This window comes from Streptopelia decaocto (assembly GCF_964273445.1).
Source record: "Streptopelia decaocto genome assembly, chromosome: 6".
In the NCBI taxonomy this organism is placed as follows: domain Eukaryota; kingdom Metazoa; phylum Chordata; class Aves; order Columbiformes; family Columbidae; genus Streptopelia; species Streptopelia decaocto.
The window spans coordinates 37525047-37551866 of record NC_138660.1 but is presented as its reverse complement, the minus strand read 5'-3'; the positions used below and the strand labels follow the sequence as shown (position 1 = coordinate 37551866).

General features: G+C 39.4%; 1 protein-coding gene across 4 annotated transcripts in view; it reads right to left on the bottom strand.

Annotated features, from left to right (window-relative positions):
* The window catches only part of KANSL1L (KAT8 regulatory NSL complex subunit 1 like), a 64094-nt gene that overhangs the window by 13818 nt on the left and 23456 nt on the right, over positions 1–26820 (bottom strand). For 3 of the 4 annotated variants that reach the window (XR_014184275.1, XM_082055068.1, XM_082055066.1), the window contains exons 4-9: positions 22717–22914; positions 19833–19948; positions 15015–15216; positions 5144–5306; positions 1126–1224; positions 563–700 (exon numbers count right to left, since the gene is read on the bottom strand). Coding sequence is in view for 3 of the 4 variants with exons in the window: in XM_082055068.1 (XP_081911194.1) it covers positions 563–700; positions 1126–1224; positions 5144–5306; positions 15015–15216; positions 19833–19948; positions 22717–22914 (916 nt within the window). In the remaining variant the exon portion in view is untranslated. The remainder of the gene's footprint in view (positions 1–562; positions 701–1125; positions 1225–5143; positions 5307–15014; positions 15217–19832; positions 19949–22716; positions 22915–26820) is intronic. The other variant, XM_082055067.1, reaches the window with a different exon arrangement.

Below are 26820 nucleotides of genomic sequence, written 5' to 3'. Positions count from 1 at the left end.
AGATTCAGTGGCTCAAAATACAAAGATAACAATGGTGAAAACACGAATTATAAGCACTGACTACCCACAAGTCCTCATAACAGTGTGGAAGGAAACCAGACCCACAGTATATGACAAATGAAACATAGCTGACCACAGATGCCAGAAATAGTAAATGTTTGGTTGGGCACATGATTTGACAGATAACTTTGTGATTCAGTCTGTTTTGCTGACTACTATAAAAAAACTCTTCATATTAAGAATAATGACACCCAGTATTAGAAAAACACAGTTGGACTGCTGAGCAGTCTCCTTTAAGAGTATTCCAAAAATAAAATACAGAAGCTTGTCTCTTTTTGTAATATACTCAAGAAGAAAGAGAAGGATTGCTGTGCTTTAAAATAGTAGATTATTTTCATCACGTCCCAAGTTCCTTCTTCACTCCTGTAAAGTTTCATAACGGTATCTTTTTTGGAGACAACTTAAAATTAATTCTCAAAGCCCAGTGATAATGAACTCATTTATACAGTACATATTTTAAAAAGAAGTAGTGCCGACTTCAGCAATGCCATTTTTCTCTTACCTACTGCTGTCTCACTCAGGTGTCTTTTCTTTCTTCCTTCTGACAGCTGGTCTGATGTTCTGGACACTGACTGAGATTTGGAACTAGATAAACAGCCGCTGCTCCATTGCTTGACAGAAACATTATGTTGATTATAGTCTACAACAGAAAATGCATGTATCAAGCTGAAAACTTATTTTCCATTGGTGTAATTTACAGGCAATCTTAACTGCTGAGCTATTTATAATGGAAAAAAAAAAAAACAACAGACTTCTGATAGGAATCCAAAAAGCAATCAGTACTGCAGTGAGGCACCTGTGTCTGCAGAGAATCCATGGTCCAAACTGCCCCCACTTTTATTAGTGCCCTCCTTAGCTCTGATGGGATCATTTCAGTGCAACAAAGGAGAATGTGATGCTGTGGTCTGGGAAGAGATTCCTCTTCCACCTAAAGCCTTAGCCAGTTACCTTCTCTGATAACCTGCTTTGTGGTAAGTTCATAAATTGCATCTTTTCAGGGCAGAAAGTACTGGCAAATAAATGAAAAACAGTCTTGCCAATATTAAAATGTTTTGCTTCACATACCATTGTCTGGAGATACTCCCAAAGATGACGTATCAACAGGTTCACCTTTGATGTCATCCTTCCTTAATAATGTTTCAAAGTATAGGTGAAGAGGAATATCTAATAAAAAGAGAAGTTCAAATGGAAACTGTATCAAAAAGATGGCAACCTATGAGCATCATCACCAAAGGTCTAGGAATTGATTTCACAACACTATGTGAAATCTATGAGTGATATTGCTGTCCTGAGTCCTTCAGCTCATGAAGAACATCAGTGCTCAGTAACTCCTGCAAGGATTGATCTCTTGTCTATACGGCAGCAGTGCCTTCACATGGTCAAAGGGAAGACAATACAGGAGAGCATGTCCTGAAACTGGTGAGACCAGAGGAAAACTCAGTGACGATATCCCAAAAAAACCCAGCCAGACATTTCAAAGAAGTGATTTTTGCATGAGTAAAAAAGAAAGAAAAGAAAATTTGAGGCAAGGTAATTATTGTACGAGTGCCATCCACTATATGCAAAGACCTATAGTCTTTCCTACCAGTTATCTGATAATCTCCAGTAATTGCCTGGAGGTAAGAACTCAAGGTACTTGTATTTCTATTAATGGAAAGTGAGAGTTATGCCACGGTAAAAACAAATCCAGTTTTAGCTGTGAAGCTGCACTGCCATATCGTGCTCACCAAGGCAGGACTCAAGCCTAAGGAACACTCCTGAACAAATCCCAGTGCAGCCACACACGCTTAGTAGATGAACAGCATTTTTTTTTTGGTGTTCAAAACTGAAGTAAGAAAGAGCAACACTGTCTTACTATGGAATAATCCATGTCCATACCTGCAACTACTCCAGAATTCTTCTTCATGAAATGAAATTCTGGAGGGTAACAGGTGAGAATAAGACTGGGGTCTTCCTGTCTTGACCAACTGCTGCACAAAACCTGGCACAGCACAGAGCACGCCGAGCACTTTTCTTGTAACCTGAAAAGGCTTCAGTTCGGCCTTTTGGGTACAAGTAATTAATGCTTTTGGGAGTTGTTACTGCTGGGAGTCTAGAGGTAATTTCAAGGTACATTCCTTCTTTCTCTCTCTGGGAAAGGCTACAGCAAGACAATGTAATTAATTTCCTGAGGGAGTTCTAACCCAGAATTAGTCTGCAAAACATCTCAAGTGGTAAGGGATTTACCCACTGTTGCAAGGCAGGAAGGCTTAAGAAAAAGAGGTCTCTATCTGAAAAGCCTTTTCGGAAACCAAATTACATGAAAAAAAGAGAAATTAAAGAGAAAGAAATATGTCAACGTAAGAAGCACAGTAGACAACCGTCACATTCAGAATGAGAAGAGGACCAAGGGGAGGGCCAAAGGGTGGGCATTCAACTACTTTTATTTACACCCAATCTGAGCTTCGTATGCCTTCAGGACTTGCCAGGACAGAAACTTTCAAGATATTTTGCTAACTAAAAAGAACAATTTATTTCAATTTGATTTGGATCTAGTTAGCTATTTTGTCACAAGACTAAAGGTGACCTGTAAAAGGTTTTTTCCTCCGAGGTTTTTGCTGTGCTTCCTATTCTACCTCTGAATAAAACATAAAGAAGGTCTGAAAGGTTAATTATCACAACATTTAAGTAAAGAAATAAAGAAAACTTTTCTCCCCTCTTTTTTGTGGTTCTTTATTTTGTTTGTTTGTTTTTTCCCCTGGGGAATCACGTGGATGTCTCAGAATTTTTTTATTATATGCTTCTGTATCTTAATCAAAAGAGCAGGAGTGTTTGTTCATCCACAAGATAGGTGCAGAAATACCAGAAATGCAAACTTCTTAGATACAAAAGGTGCAGAAATACCAGAAATGCAAACTTCTTAGATACAAACTACAATTTTCCAGTTATTGGGGTGCAAGTTTCAAGAGGTGCGTTTATGTTCGAGGGATGCTGCAATCACTGACATATTTTTGTTCAAGACCCTTGGTAATCTGGAAGCTCTAAAGGCAAGACCTGGAACTGTAAGGACAATTATGCTTCCAGAAGTGAGTATAAAAGTAAGCCAGTCCCACTACAATATATTTACTCGTTTGTCTGCAAGTTATGATTCTCTTTTGAAAGTAAAAACCAAGACAGTAACTACTTTAAAAGTAAAAAACAAGGTACAAGAGAGAGCATCTCAATCTTGAACTTGAATCCCCCTCCTCGCACACCAAAAAAAAAAAAAATCAAACTCTCAGAGTTTTAAAATGGATCAAATACCAATAATATTTTTTAACACATAGAGGAAATTAAAACAAAACCCTTTTCTTTTACTCTGCTGACAAACATTTTATATTCAAAAGAGAGTGATAAAAGATACAGGCACATCACAAGCAGTATTTTAAGAGAAGTTATCCCTCTGGAAAGGGATAACTAAGGAAACTGCGAAGAAAACATGAAACTGAATCAGGCTACCTGTCCAAGTTGGAAAATTTCTAGCATGCATTTATTCACAGTAATTATTTCATATGGAAGAAAATGACAGACTAGCAGCGTTCACGAGGAGGCAGAGACAGCAAAATACACACAGCACAGAGCAGACCATGAATTTAGCCTCCCTCAAAACCAAGGGCTGTATCTGAGCAGGAGATAGTAGGTCTAGCACTTTTTTTCCCATCTCAACTATTATTAGCAAGGCTAAAGCTCCTTGAAAAGAGAACAAGTATTCCTCAAAAGAAAAATGTTCTTCTTATCAGAATGAAGCTGGCAAAGTGACCAACAGTAGCCACAATGCAATCCAAAGCCTTTCAGTTTTTTTCATGATGATTAACCTCTTTTTTTTTGAGAAAATAAGATGTCAATATTCTTGTTAAACTTCCTAGTCTCCCTTAAGAGTCAGGTAGGAATGCACAAAAGGGGCACAGCCTTATATGACTATCCTTGAACAGGCTTCTAACCCTCTGGCTCCTGCCCAGCTGGGCTGTCAGGGTGACAGGGTAAGTGATGGGGAGTGTGTGTCAAGAACAAAGATTTAAGACGGGTTTTTCTCTCCTCTCCACACAGTCCTGTTGACTGCAAAGTTTGCTGCTGCACTCTTGGAATGAGTGTTCCATTTCCCCTGTCTACTCCTCAAAATCATCTCCTGTTTACCCCACACATGAGATGTAAACCCTTGTAAACCTGCAAGAGCTCAGACCTCCTCAGGATTCCATGTCCACACTTGGGTCTTCTCTTCCAGCCTATGACAAGTTGTCCAAACCCAAGACTTACTTTAATTCCTGACTTCCTAATACCGAGCTGAAGCATCTACACTGTCATTCTAGGCTTGATTAAAGACTCAAACAGTTCAATGGAAGTCCCAGCCTCACATTCAGGATTGTTTTGTGGCAAAGATCCCCTCAGAACAGCAGAATTCCTGTATGGGTCAGCAACTACCTGGAAACAGGTTTTTCCTAAAATTAAAAATAAATAAATCTAAAAGTATGAATCCCTTGTGTTGCTAAGTGCATTAAATACGCTATTTTGAAGCCCCAAATGCTGTCAAGTTGCACCTGCACTAGTTTCAGGGCTAATAAGAGTCACAAACAACATCATCTGTATTATTGTTCAAAAAGATGAAAGAATCAGATGACAGAAACCATAAACTTCAAAGATCACCAGAAAGGCTGACTATCACGAAAACAATGAGAAACCTAAATAAAGTTTTTTGGCCCTAGTCCAAAGGGCCTGCACTGAAAGTTCCTTATGAAAAGAACATAACCAAGGTATTGTAGTGTTTTGGCAAAAGCACCATCTAAAGGACAAGCAGACACACTATAAAACATGCAGAAAACACCTTTTCCCTGACCAGTGCTTCTTGGTTGTAATCACATTATTGGTACAGGAAAACTAGACAGCGTGTTTTTCAAACGTCAGGATGAGGTTAAGATTTTCATTTAGTCTGAACTCATGTATTTTGCCACTGTGAGGTTTTCTGTAAGAGAACTAAGTTCTAAAAATCCCTCAAAATAAAAGTTACTCCATAAACTCTGCAGCTCTCACAAGCACAACCTGTTAGAGGCACAGCCTTTGAGTTACTCACCTGAGGGGAATGATAAGACCGGATGGAAGGAAGAGTCCAGCTCTTGCACATAATCTAGTATTTGAGATTCCATGCTGTACTCACTACTGTTCAATGTGGAGGCTGGCATCATACACGGTAACTGAGTTTTATATGGGAAGGAGGCATCTCTAGATGGCAAAGTCTGCAAGGATACACAGAAATAAAGTTTAACGTCTCCTTTACTCGCTTCCTTCGCATTAGACCAGAAGGCAAAGAGTGACACTCTTCAATATGGGAATGGGAAAAATATTCTTACGAACTTCACATAGTCCAAATACAACTTATCTTCACTTGTCATGGACTATAGTGCACAATACAAAGAACACAAAAACCCCTTCAATTAGGGCCAGGAAACAGTTGTCCAAGTTTCCAGAGAAAATGTAACTGTTTCCAATCATTATTCTGATATATCCTATGACAAATAAACACCCCTTAAAATTCCAATCCAGCACAACAGGCATGATATAGATGCACAGACAAAACTAACACCAGACTAAATTACAGGGGTCTCCTCCGTTTATCCCCTTAGTCTTACTAAGATTCTTAGTATCAATATTTTTAGACAGTTTGAGCTCATATATTTTGATGCAAGACACAAAATTAAACATTTTGAGTATACCATGTACTTACACGAAGCAAGATGGGAAGTCCTTACCTTATTATAATTTAAGTATCAGATAAGCAACACAAACAGAAGAAGATAGATAGCAATAAACATGGAGAGGGACGCACTGAGGATTAATAGGTAGTAAGAGGAAATACTAGAAAGAGAAGAGCTGCTGGAGGAGACCCTGATGTGGTGTGATGTTGTCTCTAATTTTTTTTCCCCCAGGAAAACATCAACAGTCCAAAATCCACCTTTATCTCCATTGACAGGTGTATGCACAAGTACTTCCAACTTAATTTGGAAAGAATTCCTTTCTGGCCCAGGACTCCTTCAAATCAATGCTCTGTTATTTTCCTGTGACAGACATATGGAACTCTTCATCTGTTAAACTTTAAACATCCATGCAGTGTTGGCAGAACTGGGACCTGTGTTTGGAAACACTAGAGGAATAAATGCTAAAGCAAATTTAATGTTTCCCATTATATGGACCATTAAACTAAAGCTTAAAGAGCTTTTCACTAGTTGTTCTACCTTTGATGCAATAAGGGCTTGCTTTCCAAAAATGCACAACAGCATGTTTCCCCTTGATACTCGTCTTTTAGAAATGAACTGGTTTCCTGATTCTGTACTATTTAAGCTGCTATTGCACCCTCTGCAATACATAATCTACATTACAATAAATAATTGCCTCATTCTTTAAAAAGAAATCCCCAAACACTAATCAGTAAACTTACCTAGAAAATATATAGATAAGACCAACACATACTGACATCCAGTCCCTTAGTCCTATGTTGTTTTTTCTTGCTTTAATTCACTTTAGTCCCAAACACATGTAGATTATAGCTTAAAGCTCAGCTTGCCCAAAACCATGCATACATGGTCACATAAACTCCACAGTCTCAATCTATTTTGAAACAGTATTAAAATCCAATTGCCAACATTAGTAAATGCAAAATTCTTTTCCTCATCTTGCCAGTGGTGGGAGTTACAAAATCTTATGCCATAATTAAATATTTCATTAAGTCAGTTCATAATTCAAAAGAGAATAAAGATTTATATACAAGCAAGAGTATTTTTGTTTAAATGCCTGTGAAGTTACCAGAAAAAAACTAAAGAATCTGGCAGTGCCTGTGTTCCTAGCTACTGGATCTGGTTTAAATTTCTGATGGAGTAGTTTTCCACTGGAAAATGCTGAATTAGTGAAATCATGATGTTTGTCAGGAATGTCGATTTAATCAACTCTTGATGAAAATATTTCTGAAGCGCTTCATTCTGGAATGAAAGTGTGTTGCTCAAAGAAAGTGCTTCAACCCTACTGGAACAAAACTGAAGAGCTGTTTATTGGAAAACTAAACTCCCTCCCCTTCCAATTCAGTATAGAACACAGTCTACAACTCAACAGGCTTTTACAGCAGATAATTATTGATTTGGTAACACAACAATAGCAAAAAATCCACCAAAGCTCAAGTGAAAAACACCCCACAAATATATCCATTGAGCCACAGCAATGACAAGTGGTTTTATGAAAACCACGGTGTCCAGCTTGTAGAAAAGCAGCCTCTACAGCAAAGCCTGACTACAATGCCAGCCCTTCAGAAAGCAACAGAGATTACTAAACTCTTATCAATTTTTCCCCTGATATACTATACCTTGTATATCTCCTGAAACATTTTTCTTTATGACTGAAATACAAAACCTCATGCTTCCTGAGCTTAAGGAGATAGGAAGAATAACATTACATTAAACTGATTCTACTAAGGAAAAGAAAATATGCTGTATTTAAGAGGAAATCAGAAGTGTGCAAGCTTTAAATCTTCAATTAAAACAGCAGTTCTGTTTCAAACTTCATTAGAAATGGTGTCACCAACAGAATCTAGCTGTCTGGAGAATTATGAATTTTAATCTTGGATTTTTTTTTCCTTAGTACTGTTTTACTGGGCCGCAGAAAACCTAGTGAGAAATTTATTTTGATATTCAAAACAATTCTCGCACTTGTGATAAACTGAGGCATTAGACAAAGCACGACTGGCTCCTGCCTCTGTTCTGGAGGGGTCAGAAGGCTGAACAGCACTGTCCTTCTGCAGAGAAAAAGTCTGAGTCTATGAAGTGTGCCAGAATTGAAAAGAAAAATGTTTTGTGCTCCCAGTTAAAAATTCTGAAGTGAATACTCTCTTCATGGTTTCAGCTACTGATCACTAAAACTCCTACCATTTTTGGAAACATGCCTAAGTTCAACAGTACAGAGAGCCACAGTTCAATTACACCAATGTGTATGAATCCAGCAAGTTAATTAAGGTAGCTCAAATACACTCTGCTGAATACCTGTCATGTTTGCCTCTGATTACTCTTTAAAAGCCCAAAAAAGGCAATGAGAAAGCATTTATTCTCCCTACAGACACATGCACTCAGAACTTTCCAGCAACATCAAAGACGAGATATCCCTCTCAATACTAAAAGCTGTTCTTCAGTAAATGAGTAACCAATTGCATTGCAGAAAATTAACTGTGGGATCCAAAAGAACGTCTGCGTGGGTGGCTGATGCCTCCTCTTTGAGCACGAAACACACTGCTAACTTTTAATCTTCCAGAAGCGCTACAGACAGCTCAAACCAAGAGACCAGCACATTACCTGCTTGCTTCTATGCCCTAGTGTCTGCATGAAACGGCAGCCTCCCTTCTCCTGCAGGTTTTTCATCAGTGTCATAAAAGTAGCAGTAGCTTCTACTTTTCTCAGAGACCACCCACCTCTCATAAGTTTACATGGAGTTTAGTTTCTTTAATCCTGCTATAAGCCAATGGGAGATGGACTTTCACCTGCTCTGTGGGAAATGTATGCTGTCCTCAACATCCTGAAACAAAGACCTTTTGTTCAACTAGCAAATCAATTGAAAAAAATCAAGGTTAGTGCTTAATCTTTAACCAGTTAAACCAAAAGAAGTAAAGGCATGCTGACCCACAGGGATATCTTTTTAAAAATGCCATGTAGAATTTAAGATCTGGAGAACACTACAGCAATATCATAATAAGCTAGCTAAAGGTGCACTGGACTGCGGAAAGCACGCTTCAGGTTTTTCATCCTGGAAAAGAAGTATTCAGGTGCTGACTGGTTTGCCATAAACCTCACAAAGAAAGGATTCAGTTCCACTGGCAGTGTCACCGCAATGCGAAGCTGAAAGCGCTCTCCCTTCCTTCCTCCCCAGTAGACAATGGTCTTGTCACACACTCAGAATAGTTGAATGCATAGGAATACTACTTTACTTTCCCCATCCAGGTTTTGCTTATTTTTAACTATTAGAAGGCCTTCTTTTTTAACTTCCAGTGTTAAAATAGTCATTTTATCAACTATTATTTTCACTTACAAACTGGGTCAACCATACCCAAGGGATTCTCCTCCCCAGAGCACAAGCCTGCCATACCCACAGAGGCACCGCACCATGTTCATGGAAGCGGTTTGCAGGAGCCCTGGCAGCACACACCATTCTCTGTACTCATGGCTTTCTGGAAGTCAGCAGTGCCAGGATGCTCTGCAGCAGCAGGTGGTGGAGCCAACACAAAGGGATACCAAGGAAGGGGATGACAACCAGTACACTCCTTTCAGTGCAACTATGGCGGAATAAGTCCTTCGCTGTGCGAAACGCAAACTTCTGGCTGGCTACTGAATAATATTCTTGATAGTTGCTGCTGTAGACAGTGTTGTTTCTTTAAATTTATGGACTGAGGGAGCTAGAGAAAGCAGTAATTGATAACAGCAACTATTAATTCACCTGTATCTCCTTAACCACAAATACACCACTACATGGGATAATATGGTAGAGGAAAAAGGATTATATTCTAGCAAGCAGGTGCTAAGATATTTGTCCCCAGACAAACACATCACCAGGCAGAAAACAGGGTACAACTTCCACACTATATGCAATATTATGATGAAGCACCTTGTCTGCACACACCCCCATCTCCTTGTTCCTATTTTTCCTTTCCTGCTAGCTACAGACCACTTGCAGATAGCAGACATTTAGCAAGTACGGTAAAGGCTCTGCCTCTTGGGTATAATACAAATTACAAAATTATATATATATACACCTACATGTATGTACACACTTCCTTCCCTAAAAACTGAAAATTGACAAGATTTGGTGAAAGTTCCATATGTATTTAGCAAGTGGCATCTACAAAAAGTACCACTGGCCTGAAGGACACGCTGGGAAAGCAGCAGGATTCAAAAATCACCAAACTGGTATAAGAACTAGATTAAAATAAGAAACTGAAACCCTAGAATTTAAATACGTTTTTCCTGTCTGTTTCGGAGCCTTCTGGAGAAGCAGCTGCTTTTTTTTTATTTAAAAAAAAAAAGAAAAAAAAAAACCACTAAACGAAAGCAGATATTCTTACGCTCTCACTTAACCCCTGTTTGAGACTGAAGAGAAAAAATGTGGCAATACTCAACTGCAAGAGCTGGCAACATGATACCAATGGCTTACTTGTGGTATCTAAAACGTAAGCTTTTGCACCTCAGTTCCCAGCTTCAGGACTTGTTGGCACCTTTGCAAATTTGAATACAAATTTTCTCCATTTGCCTCAGTCAACACAACCATCTCTTCCTCCAGCAGGTGGAGATACAAATACAATGAGAATTTTCCGATTAAAAAACCCCGCTATGCTCCACAGCCCTGCAAAGAAATGGATAGGACCGAAATTGACAGTACTGAGATCTCACTGCTCCATTGCCCCTTAACTTTATTTGTACCTGTATAAAGTTTTAACAGATTAAAATACTATCTAGTCTCAAGGACATCTCTTGGCGAACCATGACTTGACAAAAAAAAGATTGAAATTGATGTCATCATTTAGGACGTTAAATGCGAAAGTAACAAAAGGTACTGGTAAAACAAATTCCTTGTTACTTAAAAAAACCTTCAACAAGACACACAGATAAAATCCTGGAACTAAGCAAAGACACCTCTGAGATTATGTGACTAGTAACAACACTTGTCTGCTTTTAAACAAACTTAATAGAACTTTTTGATATCGCACCCATAATTCTGTTCCTTCAAGTTTACACAAAAAATAGCCCGAGACTGAGATAATCTAGGTCCTCACTACAGGAAAAACCTCTGTAGATGCACTCAGGCATTAGGTTTTGGAGAATCCGGGTGCAGGGGAAGCACTTACAAATGCAACAACGACCAGAAAATTATTTAATTGGAGTTCTTGTCTGAAAGTCCTGAGACAGATCTGCTACTTACAGACCTTCCAGATGGTTTTAATGTTTTGATACTCTTTGCCTTCTTTCTCAGTGTTAAAACTACACTATGTGCATTTTACAGGAGACAACGACCCAGAGGTTGTTTAACTTGCCAGCTGTAACAATGCAAAGGAGCGGCAGATCCAGCATTTGGAATGAAGCACCCTCAGACTCCCAACCCCTTCCTACCAGACCATGCCTGCAGTTTACTTCTTTGTGCTGTCCTGCATACGAGTTTTAATATCCATTCAAAAATCACACTGAAGAAATACACCACTGCAATCATATCCTCTAGGCTGAAGCACAGACTGCAATCCTGAGGTTTATTGTCCATGTGGATTATTCTGAGTGGCTTGTGCACTGACTCACAAGCAAGAAACGGCCTGAGCTCTTACCAAGCTATTTAGATAATGAAAGGAGAAAGATACAAAACAGATTTCAGGGCCAAAAGATGACTCACAGATCATCTGTGGTACTTAGTCATCCTGAATTAGGGGACAAGCAGATTTGGCCCCATAGGATGTTTCAAGTTCCTGAGGATACTGGACAGTGACAGACAAACCAAACACCCAGCGTCCTGTTTGATTTCTCCCCACTGCAGTCTAACTACCTTGTAGAGCTGGCAGGTCTTCTAGAGTTTCATAGAGTTCTGTGTTTTCTTTTAGATACTACTCTGCGTAAGAATTATTTAAATACTGGAGCAGGGGAAGGTGGAGCTCTCTTCAGAGAAGAAATACAGCAAAGCAGAATGCAAAACAGGGCAACTCTCAACAGGCACTGGGAGGCTACTAGGTCACTAGATACTCAAACTTTTGACAGCATCGTAAATGTATGTGGCATGAGAGTTGATAAGAGAAAAAATGTGGCTGTCTTCCCAGTGACCTCATGAACTGACAGATGGGATAGCAGTTCACAGTTTCATACTTTGCTTTTCCTAACAGGGATGTTGGGGGGGTAAAGGGGAAGGATGAGCTTCTCAAAAGCATCTGAAGAGATGTGAAGGACAAAACTCTGAGTGCCATCCCTTGCACCAAGGGTACAACCAGTGATCCCCCAAAAAACCAAATTCCTCAAAGTTACCCCAGCATTTCTTAATCTCCTACACATGAGAAGTTTACGTTTTGCTGTGATTCTCTGGGCAGAATTCTTTAGTCATCGTCTGCTCAGACTTGCAGAGCAGCACTGCCCAGCAGCACTGCCCATCAGCACTGCCAGGTGCTTGCTCACCGGCTGTTTGAACCTGGCACCGTGCGGAGCTGGCGCAGGAGCTGCAATGTCCAGAAGATTTAATCTTCTCCTCAGACTTTGGCAAGCTGGTTTCTATTAACTCCACATCTGCTGCAGGGAGGTGGCAGCAAGTCTTCCCTAGCTCCAGCTTGCTCTCAGGCCAGTGACCTTAAAGAAACAGGGCCCTCACAGACCATGGTGCCGGGGGCTATATAAATATGTAAAACCTGAAGAAATATGGGAGAAGCACTTGCTCGAGATGGCACACTAACATTACATTAAAAATCCAACTGTCTTCCATGCTGCTAAGAAGTGACTCCCTTTTCTATGAAAGGCCAGAGGAAATTTACTGGATTACTATTGGGAGTATAAATGCATTTTCAAAGAAAATTAAGTATCAGCCCCAGAGGCCCTTCCCCATTTTGCATCCTTACCCTTAGACACCTGCCTAATGTAGCAGTCAGCCTGGGCTGATAGCCTGTGTTCTTCCATTACAAGCTGAGCAATCTCATCAACAGCTGGGTAACCAAGTGTAGCAAACTTAGGCCTAAGAAAGTGACAGGGCCTGTCAGGATAAGGTTTCTTGAATGAAACAATACACTGATGATGGCTCTTAACTCAAAGACTTGATACCCATTTAGGTTTGATTGTCAGAATGTGCTGGAAACGTCCAGTCCAATTTTATCACTTACTTCCCCAGCAGGATCCCAGGATCCCTGATACACTGTTTTTAACTAACACTGTAAGAGGCTTTGTTCACTGCTTTACCTTAATTTTGAAAACTTTAATTGAGTTTGGCACTTCCACGAAGCCTGAAGCTGACAGCTTGATTGCTGCCACCACCCCTCATTTTCTCCAGGACCACAAGCAGAATTATCTGCAGCACATGACACAGTTCTTGACATGGCCTCTTGGTTAACTTCCCCATGGAGAGGAGATTAAAAGGCAGAATCTAAAAATGGGGTTTTGAGCCAAGAGCTGAGGTAAACATAAACAGCATTCTCCACAGGGAACATACACCACGCTGTCTTTGGGACAGCTCTGCACTTTTGGTACAGAGACACTGGAGCTCAGCTTGTATATGGTAACCCAGCACTAAAAATGTCAAGAGCATGGAGCAGACACACAGTTGCACCATCTACAGTATTTGAAGCCTCAACTAGTAACTTAAAAATGCACTTTTTGATCACAGCCTACAATCAAAGATAAACTACAGATTTATCTTTTTAGTCTACAGCTCAAGGTAAGCTGTTGAGCATGCAAAGCAGCTCAGCTCTATGCCTGGTTGAAGATAAAAACATCAACTCTGCTTTGTACTCCTGCTGCTCAGCTGGAGAAATGAACTTTCTGTTCACAAGCTCCTACTGTTACTCTCTGAACTGCACTAACTCTGGCCCAGTTTTCAAAAGACAGAGACATAGCAACCTTAGAAATAGGAGATACTTGAGCCTGGAAGACACAGGCTCCCAGAAGAGCCTGTTATTTAGAAGTTGCATCTGGAGTAGAAGGGAAAGTCCTGGAATCTCTTGCTGAGGAGCAATCTCCACAGCTGCCAGAAGCACTTGTGGCACTGGAGGCAACAGTTGGGGAAATGAGTCCTCCAGCCTCTTTATCAGGACATGGATTGGATTGAATGGGAAACAAGGAAGTCCAATTCAGGAAGAGTCTCCTTGGTGAATACAAGGAAGATGAAAAGCCTAAGTGCCTAGGAGGCAGAGCTCCCAAACTCTAACCCTCCATGTCCAATCCCTCACCATCAACCTTCCAGGCAGGCTGCCAAATCTGTAAGCCCCACTGCTGGGAAGCTGGGAAGTCAAGCTCATACAAAGCCAGACAGCTTTTTAATAAAATATCTTGCTAAAACTAGGACACTTGTGCAATTTTGCAGAGGATGCTGAATCAGCACACAGACACGGAACATACTTGCAGGGGAAATTTCTCCCCAGATCACTGGTACACTTAGTAAACCCTGGACAGTTAGCTGAGGAGACAGGGAGATTTCTCACAACACAACATGCTTTCAAAAGGCAAAGTAAAATCAAGAAATTGGAAACACTTGTAATTAACACTGCTGTAAACAATGAATTTACACCATCTCTGCTCCCAAATTAAGACTGTTGCTTTAAGCACCACAGCTAAACTCATTATATATTCTTACCAACAATATACTATTAATATCAAACATGAACAGGTATTCCTTGTCCTGCACAACGCGTGTGGTTTTTCCCATTTAAAAATATTAATTGCTTTGTAATGCAGAAAATTTTAAGAGTTTCAAAGCATTCATAAACTTTCATGAAAAAGGCAATAAAACTAATCAGGAACAACAAAAACGGAAACAAGATTAAGATATTGTATTTTAATTTCCTTTAAAATAATGTGTCACCAGCTGTGTAAACTTTCTTGTAGCTAAAACAAATATTCTGAAAACAAGCAGGCAGCTGATCTACACTGTAGCATGTTTCCTCAGCAGCTCAGCCTCCCAAGGAAGCCCTTGAGTTGTCTCTTTGTACAAAGGCTTTAAAGATAGCCATACAATAAACTGATTTGATAAGCAAGATTCTGAGTGATCTTTAATTTTTATGTTCAACTCATTAACTCTGAGCTCCTGCTGACACAGCTAGTACTCCTGCCACATACACTATATGCTCCCTGAACATAACAAATAACCAGCACAGCATGCACTATTCTTCTGACATACCAGACGAGACACATGCAGACTCTCGCAGCTGGGCTCTTTGGTTTTGTCTCCTGAAGAAAGAGGCGAGGGCCTACCTGCTGATTCCCGAAACAGGCTCCGTGCATTTTGTAGAGTTTCCTCTTCTGGAAGCTCAGAAGCGGCCTTGTTCGGGCAGATGTGCTCACATTAGCCACGGAGAGAGATCTTAGCCTTGTCCTGTCTCTTCTTCTTTTCTTGATGTGCTGATGATCAAGCAACCAGCTGCTCGAAGAAGATACCTCTCTGTTGTCTGAAGCTCTGCAATTTCATGATTAATGGCAGGAGGAAATACAAAAAGTTAATTATTCTCCACATGCACAGGCCAAGATTTCATACACCGATTAGCATTAGTTATCTAATTCCACAACCATTTTACAAACACTAAAATATTTCAGCAAACTGTTTCAGGAAACCACGTATGCGCTTTGTTTACCCGTTGACTAATTCTATGTTAGAAAGAAGTTTATCTTCTTGTTTACCTTTCTGCTAACAGAAACAAATATCAAAATGAAGTTAAGCCCTTAAGCATATAGTGGTATTTGGTTATTCCATATTCAAGAATTCTCTTTCTAACACTTCTAACACCTATGAGTTTTAATTTACAATTAATATTTCCATACAAACTTATATTCCACTCAAGACAGCAGCCATGTTAACATACAAGGAGACTGAGAGTCCTGCCCTAATACTTTTGAGATTTTCTAGTTTCACCCAAGAACTGAAAACTTAAATAAAGCTTTACAAACCAGTGTCAATTCAGTGCAGGGGATGCAACTCACTGTGAAGCATCTGTATCAAAATTAGGAACTCTGTACACTTAGTTTAACCAACACAGAGCCGTTAAACTTCACTTGCAGGGAAATGCCAATAGAGCTCTCCAATAGAGCCTAAGCCCAGGCTTGGGGAGGAGGGAAAGCCTAGCCTGTTTATCTGTCTACAAGACCTAGAAGTTGGTTAGATTCAGATGACTTGGGAGAATGCAAGCTCAGCTCCAGCCACAATGTGGCAGGGTCTAGATGAACACACAGAAAGCTCTGTTTTAACATTGTCTCACTCTTACCTGTGTTTCCCCAAGCCTACCCTTTTCGAATCTCCCTCAGTATTACAGCATCACCCCTTCACAACCTTACCTACACGTACACTTGCTGTACTCACATCCTTAGTAGCATAATATAAAATCACAAAAGTGATGTGAGAACATAGGGCCAAGAGCAGCAGCAAACCCTGTATGTGTTATGTATAACAACCCTGGATCACTCTCACCAATCTACAGTCTGTCTGCCCATCAGAAGAGGGAACACTACAAGGTAAGAATTCAAAACACCCTCCCATTTGGGTGGTGAATGACTCAATGGGAAGAATGCTCTTCACTTTTATAGGTATCCTGAATTTATTTTGTTGCTGTAGCAACATCTACCTGCAAAGTTGGAGGCTTCCTGCAAAAAGCACCAAAGTATGCACTTATTTTTACAATATTAAAGACCTTGACTGCAACCGAGCTGCCTGAGAAGTGCCAAGTACACAAGATATTTTGGTCTTGGTTCATAACAGGTCATGTATCTGCACAAATGATTATCTTATGAACTTCATCTGGCAAGTCACAGTCTTATTGAAAAATAATTTATTACAAGGCCATTTATCAATCTTTTTTGACCAGCACTATTCTTCTAACAGTACACTTTTATTAAATAGAAGGGCTTGTTACGAAGGTGTGATTAAACACCATCCCATGCTGTGCTGGTGTGGTAATAAGGTTTATGGGTTTAAACTGGAGCTGTCCTTCTGACACGTCAGAACAAGCCCAATAAGCAACACAGTCTCAATGAAGTAATGCGCTAATTAAGAGAGGGATGGTACAAAGTATTTAAAAGAACATACTAGCGAGCACCAAGAAAAAGCCCCAAATACTGAAGCATGAGATTAATACTAACCCCATTTTTAAGGGCTGAGAAAGAGATACAGTGTTTAAAATCCATGCAAAAGATTTCTTCAATACTTTCTCTGAATTCTCAAAAATATTTTCTTTGTAATTATCTGCCTTGAAGTCAGATGGTACCAAGCCCAACTACTAGACTTCCACAGACCTCCCTCTTATTAATACACAAGTCAACCTGGACAAGTAAATTAGAACAAAAAGCTCTTCGGTCTGGCTTCTCAGCTTCTGCAATTCCTGCCCTTGTTCTGGGGTCTGCCCATGTCTCTGATAATCTCTTTTCAGTCTCTGCCAGCTGCTCCAGTTACTCTCCTGTGCCTTGCAGTAATACACAGCTCTGTTTTCAGATGAAGCAGAGACCTCGGCTCTGCATGTTGGAGTTCCACTACACAGTACTATGGTATTCCTGCCACTTGCATAAATAGGCTTCCCAGTCAAGGTCAGAGTTGCCCATTTGTTTTGATGTTTGGGTGTTTTTCAAAATGTGACTCTACAGAAGAGTGGAGAGGAACCATCACCAGATGTAAAATCAATGAATTTGCTGAAACACTCCTTTCAAAGCTCACAGGTTGGCCTTTCTTGCTCTGTAGCCGAGCTGAAGAGCAGAGACATGTGCCCAGCAAGCCAGACAGGCACGATTTGTACTGAAGTAACGAACTGTTTCATTCCTCTGTCCTGGTACAAGAGCGGTTATCACTAGATTAGGGAAATGCTTCTATGAACATTTACCTTCATCCAATGCACCTGGCTAATCTTGGCATCTAGATTCAATTCAGAAAAGCAAAGCTACACAGAAAAACAAGTCATTAATGAAATTAAACCTTGACAAATGGCAATTTAAGGTTATCCACGTTGAATCAAGCAGGAACTCTACACAGGAATAGCCAAAATAACCAACCGTACTGCAACCCCATGACTACCAATCTCAAAGCATCTCACGCTTAAACCTACTTTAAACATGGACCTTTCACATCAAGAGCCTACAACTGATTTCAAGAGTTCACTTAAGTAAAAATTGCTATAATCTCTTTTTTTTCCTCTACAAAACCAAAAACCACCATTTGATTTTGATTTCTACTTTCTCAAGTATTTAATACAGAGTGAACTCTAGAAAGAGCTAGAGGAGAAGCAGCCAAGAAATGAAGATAACTGTAGTATGCAACTGTCTCCATTAATTGCACACAAAACTATTAAAACAACAAAATACCACAAAAAACTGAAACACACTCGAAAACCCAAGATGTAGGAGGCAGTGAATTTCCTTTCAGGATTCTGATGATGACCACTCTACATCATTGTCAATCACTGTCTGGATGAACAATATTTATTTGCAGATTTCAAAACACTTCATAAAAAGCTAAAAATTAAAATTAACTATTTTAACTGATTTTTAAGATGACATCTAGGAAGCTCTCAGGTCTCTCGGATTCCCTTCCAACACCTAACTCACCAACTCTAATTTATAGCTACAGCACTGAGAGAATCTTCCAAGTCTTCCCATTCTTCTTTGGAGGTTTATAGGTCATGAGTAGAAAACAACCAGTCTTACAGAGAGTGCTCCACGTGCAAGCAACTATGTTGCTTATAAAATGAAAAGAAGACTGATTTTGGACAGTGTCTGATAAATCAGAAGAGAAGTGGCTCAATGCTATACACTCGTAAAAACATTTTTAAAAGCAGAAACCCTTCCTCATCTGTTTCGTGAAAAAGGCACAGATTCAAGACAGCCTCCTAACACTCTAAATTACTCTCCTCTTTCATGTACTCATCTCTATTAGCAACTCCTATTTCAGGCCTATTTTTGTTCCAAAACTCAGAGGAATCTTCTGGTTTTCACCTAGATTATTTGTAAACTACTGATACATCAGGAGCCTGAGCGCTACGTCACAGGACCCCTCCTTCCTGACGTTTAGGGCGCAGTCACGCCATCGGTTGGGAACAGACGGCAGCTAAAGGAGCTGCCCGTCCGAGCTGCTCGGTATAATCTCTTTGTGGGAGGCTACAGCCCCTGCGGCAGATCTGCTGGGCCAGCCGGCTCTTCTCAGAGCCAGGGAATTACGCTCTGCTGCAGACGCGGCCGTAAACCCCCCCCAGCTCTAGAGGGGAGTATTTGCTTCATCCGTCTGATCTTAATTAAGACCTATGAATAACAGCAAACACTTCATCTTCAAAAATCACGCTAGCAGTGTATCAGGGGAAATATTCTACATAGCTAGGTCTTTTATGAGACAGGGCTGTAGTCAATTACTTTAATGCTGTTTTAAGACTAATACTGATTAAAGCCTGTACTGTATTTTAAAATCTTCGAAGAAAAGATGGAATTACTAAGAAATACAGAGTAGTACCAAGAAACATTTTTCTACTATATTAATTTTGAGCTGCTACAGTCATCCTGGAAGGTATCCATCCAGAACAAAAGACCAAATTGGAAAAAATATTATCTCCAAATTCCTGAAAAAGTAGCTGGCAAAGATAAATTTAGCCCTGTATTGAAGACTGATGTGCTTAAAATTAATGAAGCTACAACAAAAAACTAACACTGACCCATGCTGAGGCACAGGTGATGCTGCTTATGTATTCTATTAATCTAGTAAATTCTAGTTCGTCACTTTTCCAGAAACACAGGTTGCAATCATGATGACAAAATCCTTCACATCTGAAATAATCAGTAGTAGTGTGCTATCTACTTGTATCCTTTCACTAATTCGCAGATATATTAATCTTCCCTGTACTTAAATGTCAGTCACTGCATAATTTTTTAATGCCTTTAAGAACAAAGCTCTGCTACTTTCAACCTTACAAGCAAGACTTGACTTCTCTTGAAGCTTGCAGAAAGCAGCTCACTTTTCCTGATTTACTAGTGTAATGATTATCAGTTCCATCTACATATCTTTATCAAAAGTTGTTAAAAAAAAAAAAAATGCTATGTATTGTCACCTACCTGAAGGAGATGCCATTGAGCAGCTGTTTGTGCCTCCAGGTCTTGGATGAAAGAGATGAAGAAGCTGGAGGCAGTGGAGCAATTAGGCTGCTGATGATTTCACTCAGTTGCGCACTCTGGAAAAAAATTAAAAATATAAAAGGTAGTGAGAGTTTTATCCAGACTCAACAGCTCGAAGTTCCTGTTTCCTGCTTAGGATTCCAGTTGTATGCATCACGGAACAATCAAATCTATTTTCTTCTCATGAATAATCAAGAGTGGCATGTTTTTTTCTTTCACAATGATTATGTTCCACTATACAAAACTAACGAACAAACAAAACCAAAAAAAACCCCACAACAACCTATCAAAAAAACCCAACAAAAAATGAACACAACCCTGAACAACCAACCAAGGACACTGTTTACACATTTGAATAAGCAGTACACAAAACACATTAGTGATATTGTTTTTTTAACCGGATGTTTTCAAAAAGGCCAAAGAAAGCAGAACACTTTACAGCTGATGTTACAACAGCTGCAGCCCAGAGCTAACTGGCCATTCAACAGGGGAAAAAAAACAAGTTTGCTGTCTACTTATTGTACATTTTGTTCACTCAAAGTATTTTTCCTGTTTAAAGAATCCTCTTCATTGCGCACTGTAGTTTGACAAAGGTGTCTTTATAGAAGTGTAGCTACAGGAGGATTATTGTAACTACAGACAGAATGGCTAAAAACTTCTGGTAGCCTCAAAAATAGCAACAAGAAGACCCCACCCAGCAAAACCCAGACTTCCAGAACTGCCCCAAACCAAACGCAGCAGATTTGTTAAGGCTAAGAATTACTCCTTATGAAGCAATGAATTGTGGACTGACTCCAGATAACATTTCACAATGATTTTTTTGTTTTAAATGTCAAACCTTAAAGGCTATTCTAACAATAAATGTAGCTTTCTTAGACGAAACTGTGTGCTGCACACTAAACAGAAATTAAATGTATGTGAAACAGCATACTTCATTTTTTTAAAAACTTCTACATTATTTTGTAGGATTTTCATTCAGAACTAAGACTGGTTAAAACAAGAATTGCTAAAGGTTACCCAGTAAATTTTGTTTACATTTTGAAGCACCACCATTTTTGCAGAAAGAGGCAGAAAAATTCTTTTCCATTTTATTACAATTCACACCTTTTCTGCTCATGTTTAAGTGATGCAGTCGGGTAAAAATTTCATGTCAGAATAAAATATTCAGGGATGGATATTAAAGCCCAGAAAAAAAACAGTCAACTACAAAAGGTCTGGACAAAGCAAACGAGATGCCAGTAAAATATTTAGCAGATTGATTTCAAAATCTCAACAGAATTCAATCTGTAAGGAGCAAAGTCTCTACTAAACATAAAAGCACCAAAACAACAGCAGACTTCCAAAACACAAGGAAAAACATACATGTTTTAAAAAATGTTGCACAGCTATAAAAAAGACTTGGAAAATTATTAATAAAAATTGCCGGGCTGTCACTTTGTATTCTTTCTAAATTTATTTCTCTTTAACAAACAAATACTTCAACATAAGACTAAAGAATTCTGTGGGAATATCTGTGGACGTACGTCAGCCTACAGCATCGCTGCTCCTGGCACTGAACAAGATGACACTCAAACCTTCAGAGTTAATGTTGATTTACAGAGCTGATGGTCAAAAAGCAAATGAAACCTCAAAGCTTTTGGCGCTGTAAAGGGAAGAAATCTGATGTAATCTGTGAGATGCCTTAAATCAAGGACATCTTCATTTCCATGTCATTTTCAGATCAACCAAGTTCTTGGACTTCTGTTTGTAGCTACTTAGGGACCAGAAAACACACTCCATTACTATAATTGTCAAATGTCTTACTGAAAAGTATGTTTAATTCTGCGAGTAATCACTTAAAGAGGGGACATCTCCCCACAGTCTAAAAATGCTCTTTGGTTTACCTTGTACAACTGACAGCACCGTGCATATAAATTTCCTGTTTCATTGCTTCCTCATCCCTGTCTGTTGTGGATAAGATCTATCAAACAGGGGAAGCATTTTAAGAACAGGAAAGTATGACTATCAAATAAGAAAAATTGGCACAGAGATTCAGGAACAGGCATTAGATACCTAAAGCTACTTTTACCCCATTTAAAAAAGTGCATGTGATGAAGAATTTATGTAAAGCAGTGGAGCAACATCTCAATGCACAATCCTGCCCTTGTCAAGTTTGCTTTGCACTAGCTGCATAGATTTATCTTGAAAACAAATTTCCTGTATGTCTTTCAGCAATGCGATTCTACCACATTCTTTATGTACTCCCTAGCAAAAGAAAACCCTGCTGAAGTCTGTATCGTATTTCCTGGAATTAACCTTGGAAATGACCGTTTTGAACACCACGAAACAAAACTGCGCTCAAAGCTACGCCTACGCTGTGCCTGTTAAGTACCTGGAATTCCTCAGCTCTGAACTGGAGTCCTCTGATGCTTGAAAAGGCAGACCAGCAATCATATTCTGTTGGGGCTTTTTTTATTTTTAAGCACGACATACCTCCATGTTCAGCTGTACTCTTTCAGCTCACATGAGTTATTTCCTGAAACCATCTGTGGCAACTCTCCATTGAGCCTAACCATAAAGGAGAGGCAAGTTTGCCGATAGCTATTAGAGGTGGTTACGTGGCTGCTTTGAAGGAAACACAGCGGTAATGCAGACATGTCAGAAATAAAAGGTTCATTTGTAAACCTGGTGTACAATGTAGTTATTTAAGTCCTTCAATTCATCAGTGCCCACTCTCGGGACTGCAAAATTTCTTCCTTTTTGGAAGTCACCACCATGGAACCTGCCCTATTGCTGAAGTAAGTTATTTGGTTCCACTGACCGTTGAATTCTTATTTTACTTTACCTGTTTTTCTATGTTTCGTAAAAGCAGGGTAGGGCTGCTGGGTGACATTTCAAAGTCATGCTCCGGCAAAGAATCCTGTCTCTCAATGGCAGCTTGCGAATTCCCTGTGGCGTTTAATAAAGCTTCTTGGTCTGTCAATTGTATTTGCTTCTTCAAAATGTCTTTTGGAAATGGGAATTCTTCTAAGATCACCATCCCCTAGACAACAGCAATTGAACACAGTTGGTTGACAATGGATAAACCCTCCTAAATCATTTTTAAGGGGCAGTTGAACCTGGCACATCCCCCTTAAATCCTCCCAGCAACTCTTTGGAGCACTCAGACTACATTTTTAATACACTTAACAGCTGAAATATAGAAATAGTAGGTATTTTCATTAATGAAAAGTTGCACCATTTGTGCTACTCCTTCTAACAGCGATCACTCTAGTGCTATACCAACACTGAAACATCTGTGCCAAAATTCAAATCAGAAATTCATACTTATTAGAGCAACTATATGAACGTTTGCCTGCTGATTTAAGAAGAGGTTTTTCTGTAAAAAACAATCACCTTTTATCTGAAGTTGGTTATAGGCTTTGCAGCCAGTGAATTTTGCAGAGGCAGTTTAAAGTGCTTTATTTTTCTTACCCCTATCCAAGTTCTAAGCAAAACATCAAGGTTGTTATTTTTTTAAGTAGCAGAGATGGACAGAATTAAAAAGAGCCATTTACAATTTAATAATTCATTTAAGGTGAGCATTTTTAGAGTTCCATCGTTACAGCGCTAACTATCCTAAATATTCTAGCAATCTCCTTGCTTTTCCAGACAATCTGCACAAATGTTGTATCAGGCGTGGTCTACTGTCCAGAATGTCACCTAAGAAGAGAAACATAACTAACAGTGTTTCATAAACAGAACTAGGAAAATAATACCCCCATTGTGTTTTCCACATGACAGATTAGAAAAATAAAACTGTCAAATACAATCCTAGGTAATATCTCACTTGGTTTGTTTTAATGACTTAAAATGTTAAACAAAATAATAAGCAAAAATAACTTTGTAACAGTCAAAACTGGCCCCTCAAATAGTCCCTTAATTTGTCATTATCTTGACCAAACCAAATATTCAGAAAAGGCTATCAAACCCCTGCAGGCTTCTTCCAAAGAGAAAGGGAAAATAATTTACTTGCATTTAAGCACTGACTGTTACCAAAATATCAAGGAGACATTGAAAGAATGGGACCATTCAATCACACTGCCTCAATTTTTTATTTCTAGTGAGAATATTTCCCTAAAAAGCAAGGGAACATTGTCATTATGTGAACAAAAGGAACTCCTATACTATTTCTTGTAGCTAGACAGACTTCACCTAGGTTGTGGTTGCAGAAAATTAAGGATCCTGTAGTTTTACTCAGACCTTGACCCTTGCTCAGCAGCAACTTGCCCTAAAACATGCAAACAAGTCTCCAAGAGACTTCAAAGAGGAGGAGAAAACATGAAATTGTCCTGTTCTCATTGTGTTCCTAACTTATTCTCCTGTTTGATTTATAAATTCAAAGCTGAGAACGAAGATATTACTTAAAAACAAAGGCGCTTGAAAGCTTGCTTTAGTGCCTGAAAGGTGCACAGAGGTTCTAAATTTCCATCAAGTCAACACTAGATTTTCCACATTCGCCATCAGGTAGCAGCCCATCATTTGTGCTTTTCCATTTACAGCAGATGGAAAGGCATCTAGAGAGTATGACACCACAATCTGCAGACCAACAGCAGTTACAAAGTAGGCAGTACATTCAAGGAAATTCAAGTATAGACTTAATTCTTAGGTGCCACAACAGGAGAACAAGCTACCTCAATAGCATTAGACTCTTTCAGAATATTTAGATCTTTTTAGTAAAAGAATCATAGGTCATGACCACAGAGAGAGAGAGAGAGAACAGCTCACAAAAGCCTAAAACAGAAATTCTGAAGTTGGAGGAATAGGAAGAGACACAGAAAAAGTGGTGAAAAGAGGGGACACTGCCCCTCCCAGCCCCCACTTCCACTGGTGTTTTATTTATTTAAGTTGCAGAAAATTGCTGACCAAGCACAGGAGGAGGAAAGTAGAAAAGGAGAAAATTGAAAGACTGACTGGAAAGGAAGAGCTGGAATAGGCACAGACGAAAATAGGAAAAGTGAGGAACTGGAAGACTAATACTGACTATAGAGGAATTATAAGTTAAACAGGTTGCAACCAGTAGGTTTTGGCAATGAACTCCCCCCTCCACCTTCCTTAAATTGAATTGTTTTGCAGATATAATTTTTTTTTTTTAATGGAAGGACTCTCAGAGATCCAGAGCTGCTACTTGTGTATGCATAGAGATGGAGAAGACATCAAAGATTTATCAAATTATCTTATAGGAAAACTTATTTTTTGTCATACTTCCATCCGTAACAACTGAGGGGTTTTTGTTTGCTTGTTCGTTTTGGTGGTAAGACGTTTGTAGGTCCAGTTCAGAGAGAACCCAGAGTCCTTTCAGATTAACAAAATTGGCCAGGAAACCACCCACAAGTCAACCATCTATATCCCTTCCTATTGCATTGTTGTGTTAGTGGAGTGGTGTTTTTCTTGAAATCGTTGTTCACTGGCTATGAATCACATTTTTTTCTGCTCAAAACACATGAAAAACACTCTGAAACAGTTAAACACAGCATACAAATTCTAATAATATTGCGTAACTACTTCTCAGCCACTAAATGAAAACAAAGAGCTCTTCTATCAGCCCATGTGTCCTGCTGTAGTTGCAGCATTGGTGTACTACAAACATGTATATAAAAAATCACAGCTGAAGAAAATATGTGTCTACCTTGGCTATGGGACACAATGGCAGAGTGAACACCACAGCTGGTAAAAGGGGCATGAAATTTGCAAAAAGGAATGTCATTAAAGATCTCCACCAGGAAGATGACCAGGCTCCAAGCCAACATGCCACCTAATGTGAAGAAAATGTATGACTAAAAGGATGTTTTTTCCTCTCAGTTCTCTGCTCCTAATTTTTCTGTCTTCTGTAGCTCATGAGACCTATGCCACTCTACAGACTGACAGCTTTTGGGTACAACAGTGTACATGTACCTGGTATGTAGGACAACACTGAAAATCTCCTTTCACTTCTATGGGCACAGAGGTAGAGCAGACCCTCAAACAAAGGCTCTGCAATTTTTTTTTAAAGAAAAACCTGACTGAGGAAAAGTTGTGAGCAGAAGAGACAAAGTTGGATATGAAAAGAAAGGCTTGGATGGTGAAAAGAAAAGAGGGAGTAAATTTTCTTTATGTGATCAGAGGGAAATGCACTCTGGAGTGATTTCCCTCTCAAAACTCCCTCTAAGTCTCACAATCAGCCACATAAAGTTTAAAACACCTTCTGGCTCCTCTCCCTCTGTGCTTATCTGACCCCGGCATAGACCAGAGAACCTACACGAGGTTGATCAATGGAGGGTCAAGGAGCCCTTCTCTAAAACCCCTCACTATCACACTACCAGAATTATCACAGGATTTGGCTTCTTGCACATGAGGGAAACCCATTAAATTGATAGACAGATTATTAATGTTTTAGGAATGTGACTTTCCCCACTGTCTAGCCAGTTCGATTTACAAAAACTAGTACATGAGTTACACACATTGGAATTTTAGTAATAATTAATCCTTGACCTGTTCAAAGTGCTGTACAAACCTTAACTAGCTATTCCTCAGAATGCAGATGTGCTGTAAATAACAGAAAAGCCCACCCCAAAACTCCACAACACAAAAATTAATAACCAATCACCCCACCTGAAAACCAAATCTTGTCTCTTCTGCAAAGGTAAAAAATAGTGTGATAAATGCAGTACCTTGTGTTGGGCCCCTGGAAGTCACTAACCAAGTGACAAACTACCACAGATAGGAAGGTAAGAGTTCCCAACTCCCAGTCCTGTACTGGTGTCTTGAGCGTACAACATTTTTTAGCTCCTGATGTCTTTCTCATTAACCTTTGCATGCAAGTCTGCACAGATACAAGAACTCAAGGGCAAAATAGCAACATCAACAAGAAGGAACGAAATAAATATTACAAGAAACACCATCAAAAGATTATTTGAAAAGCCCATTTATG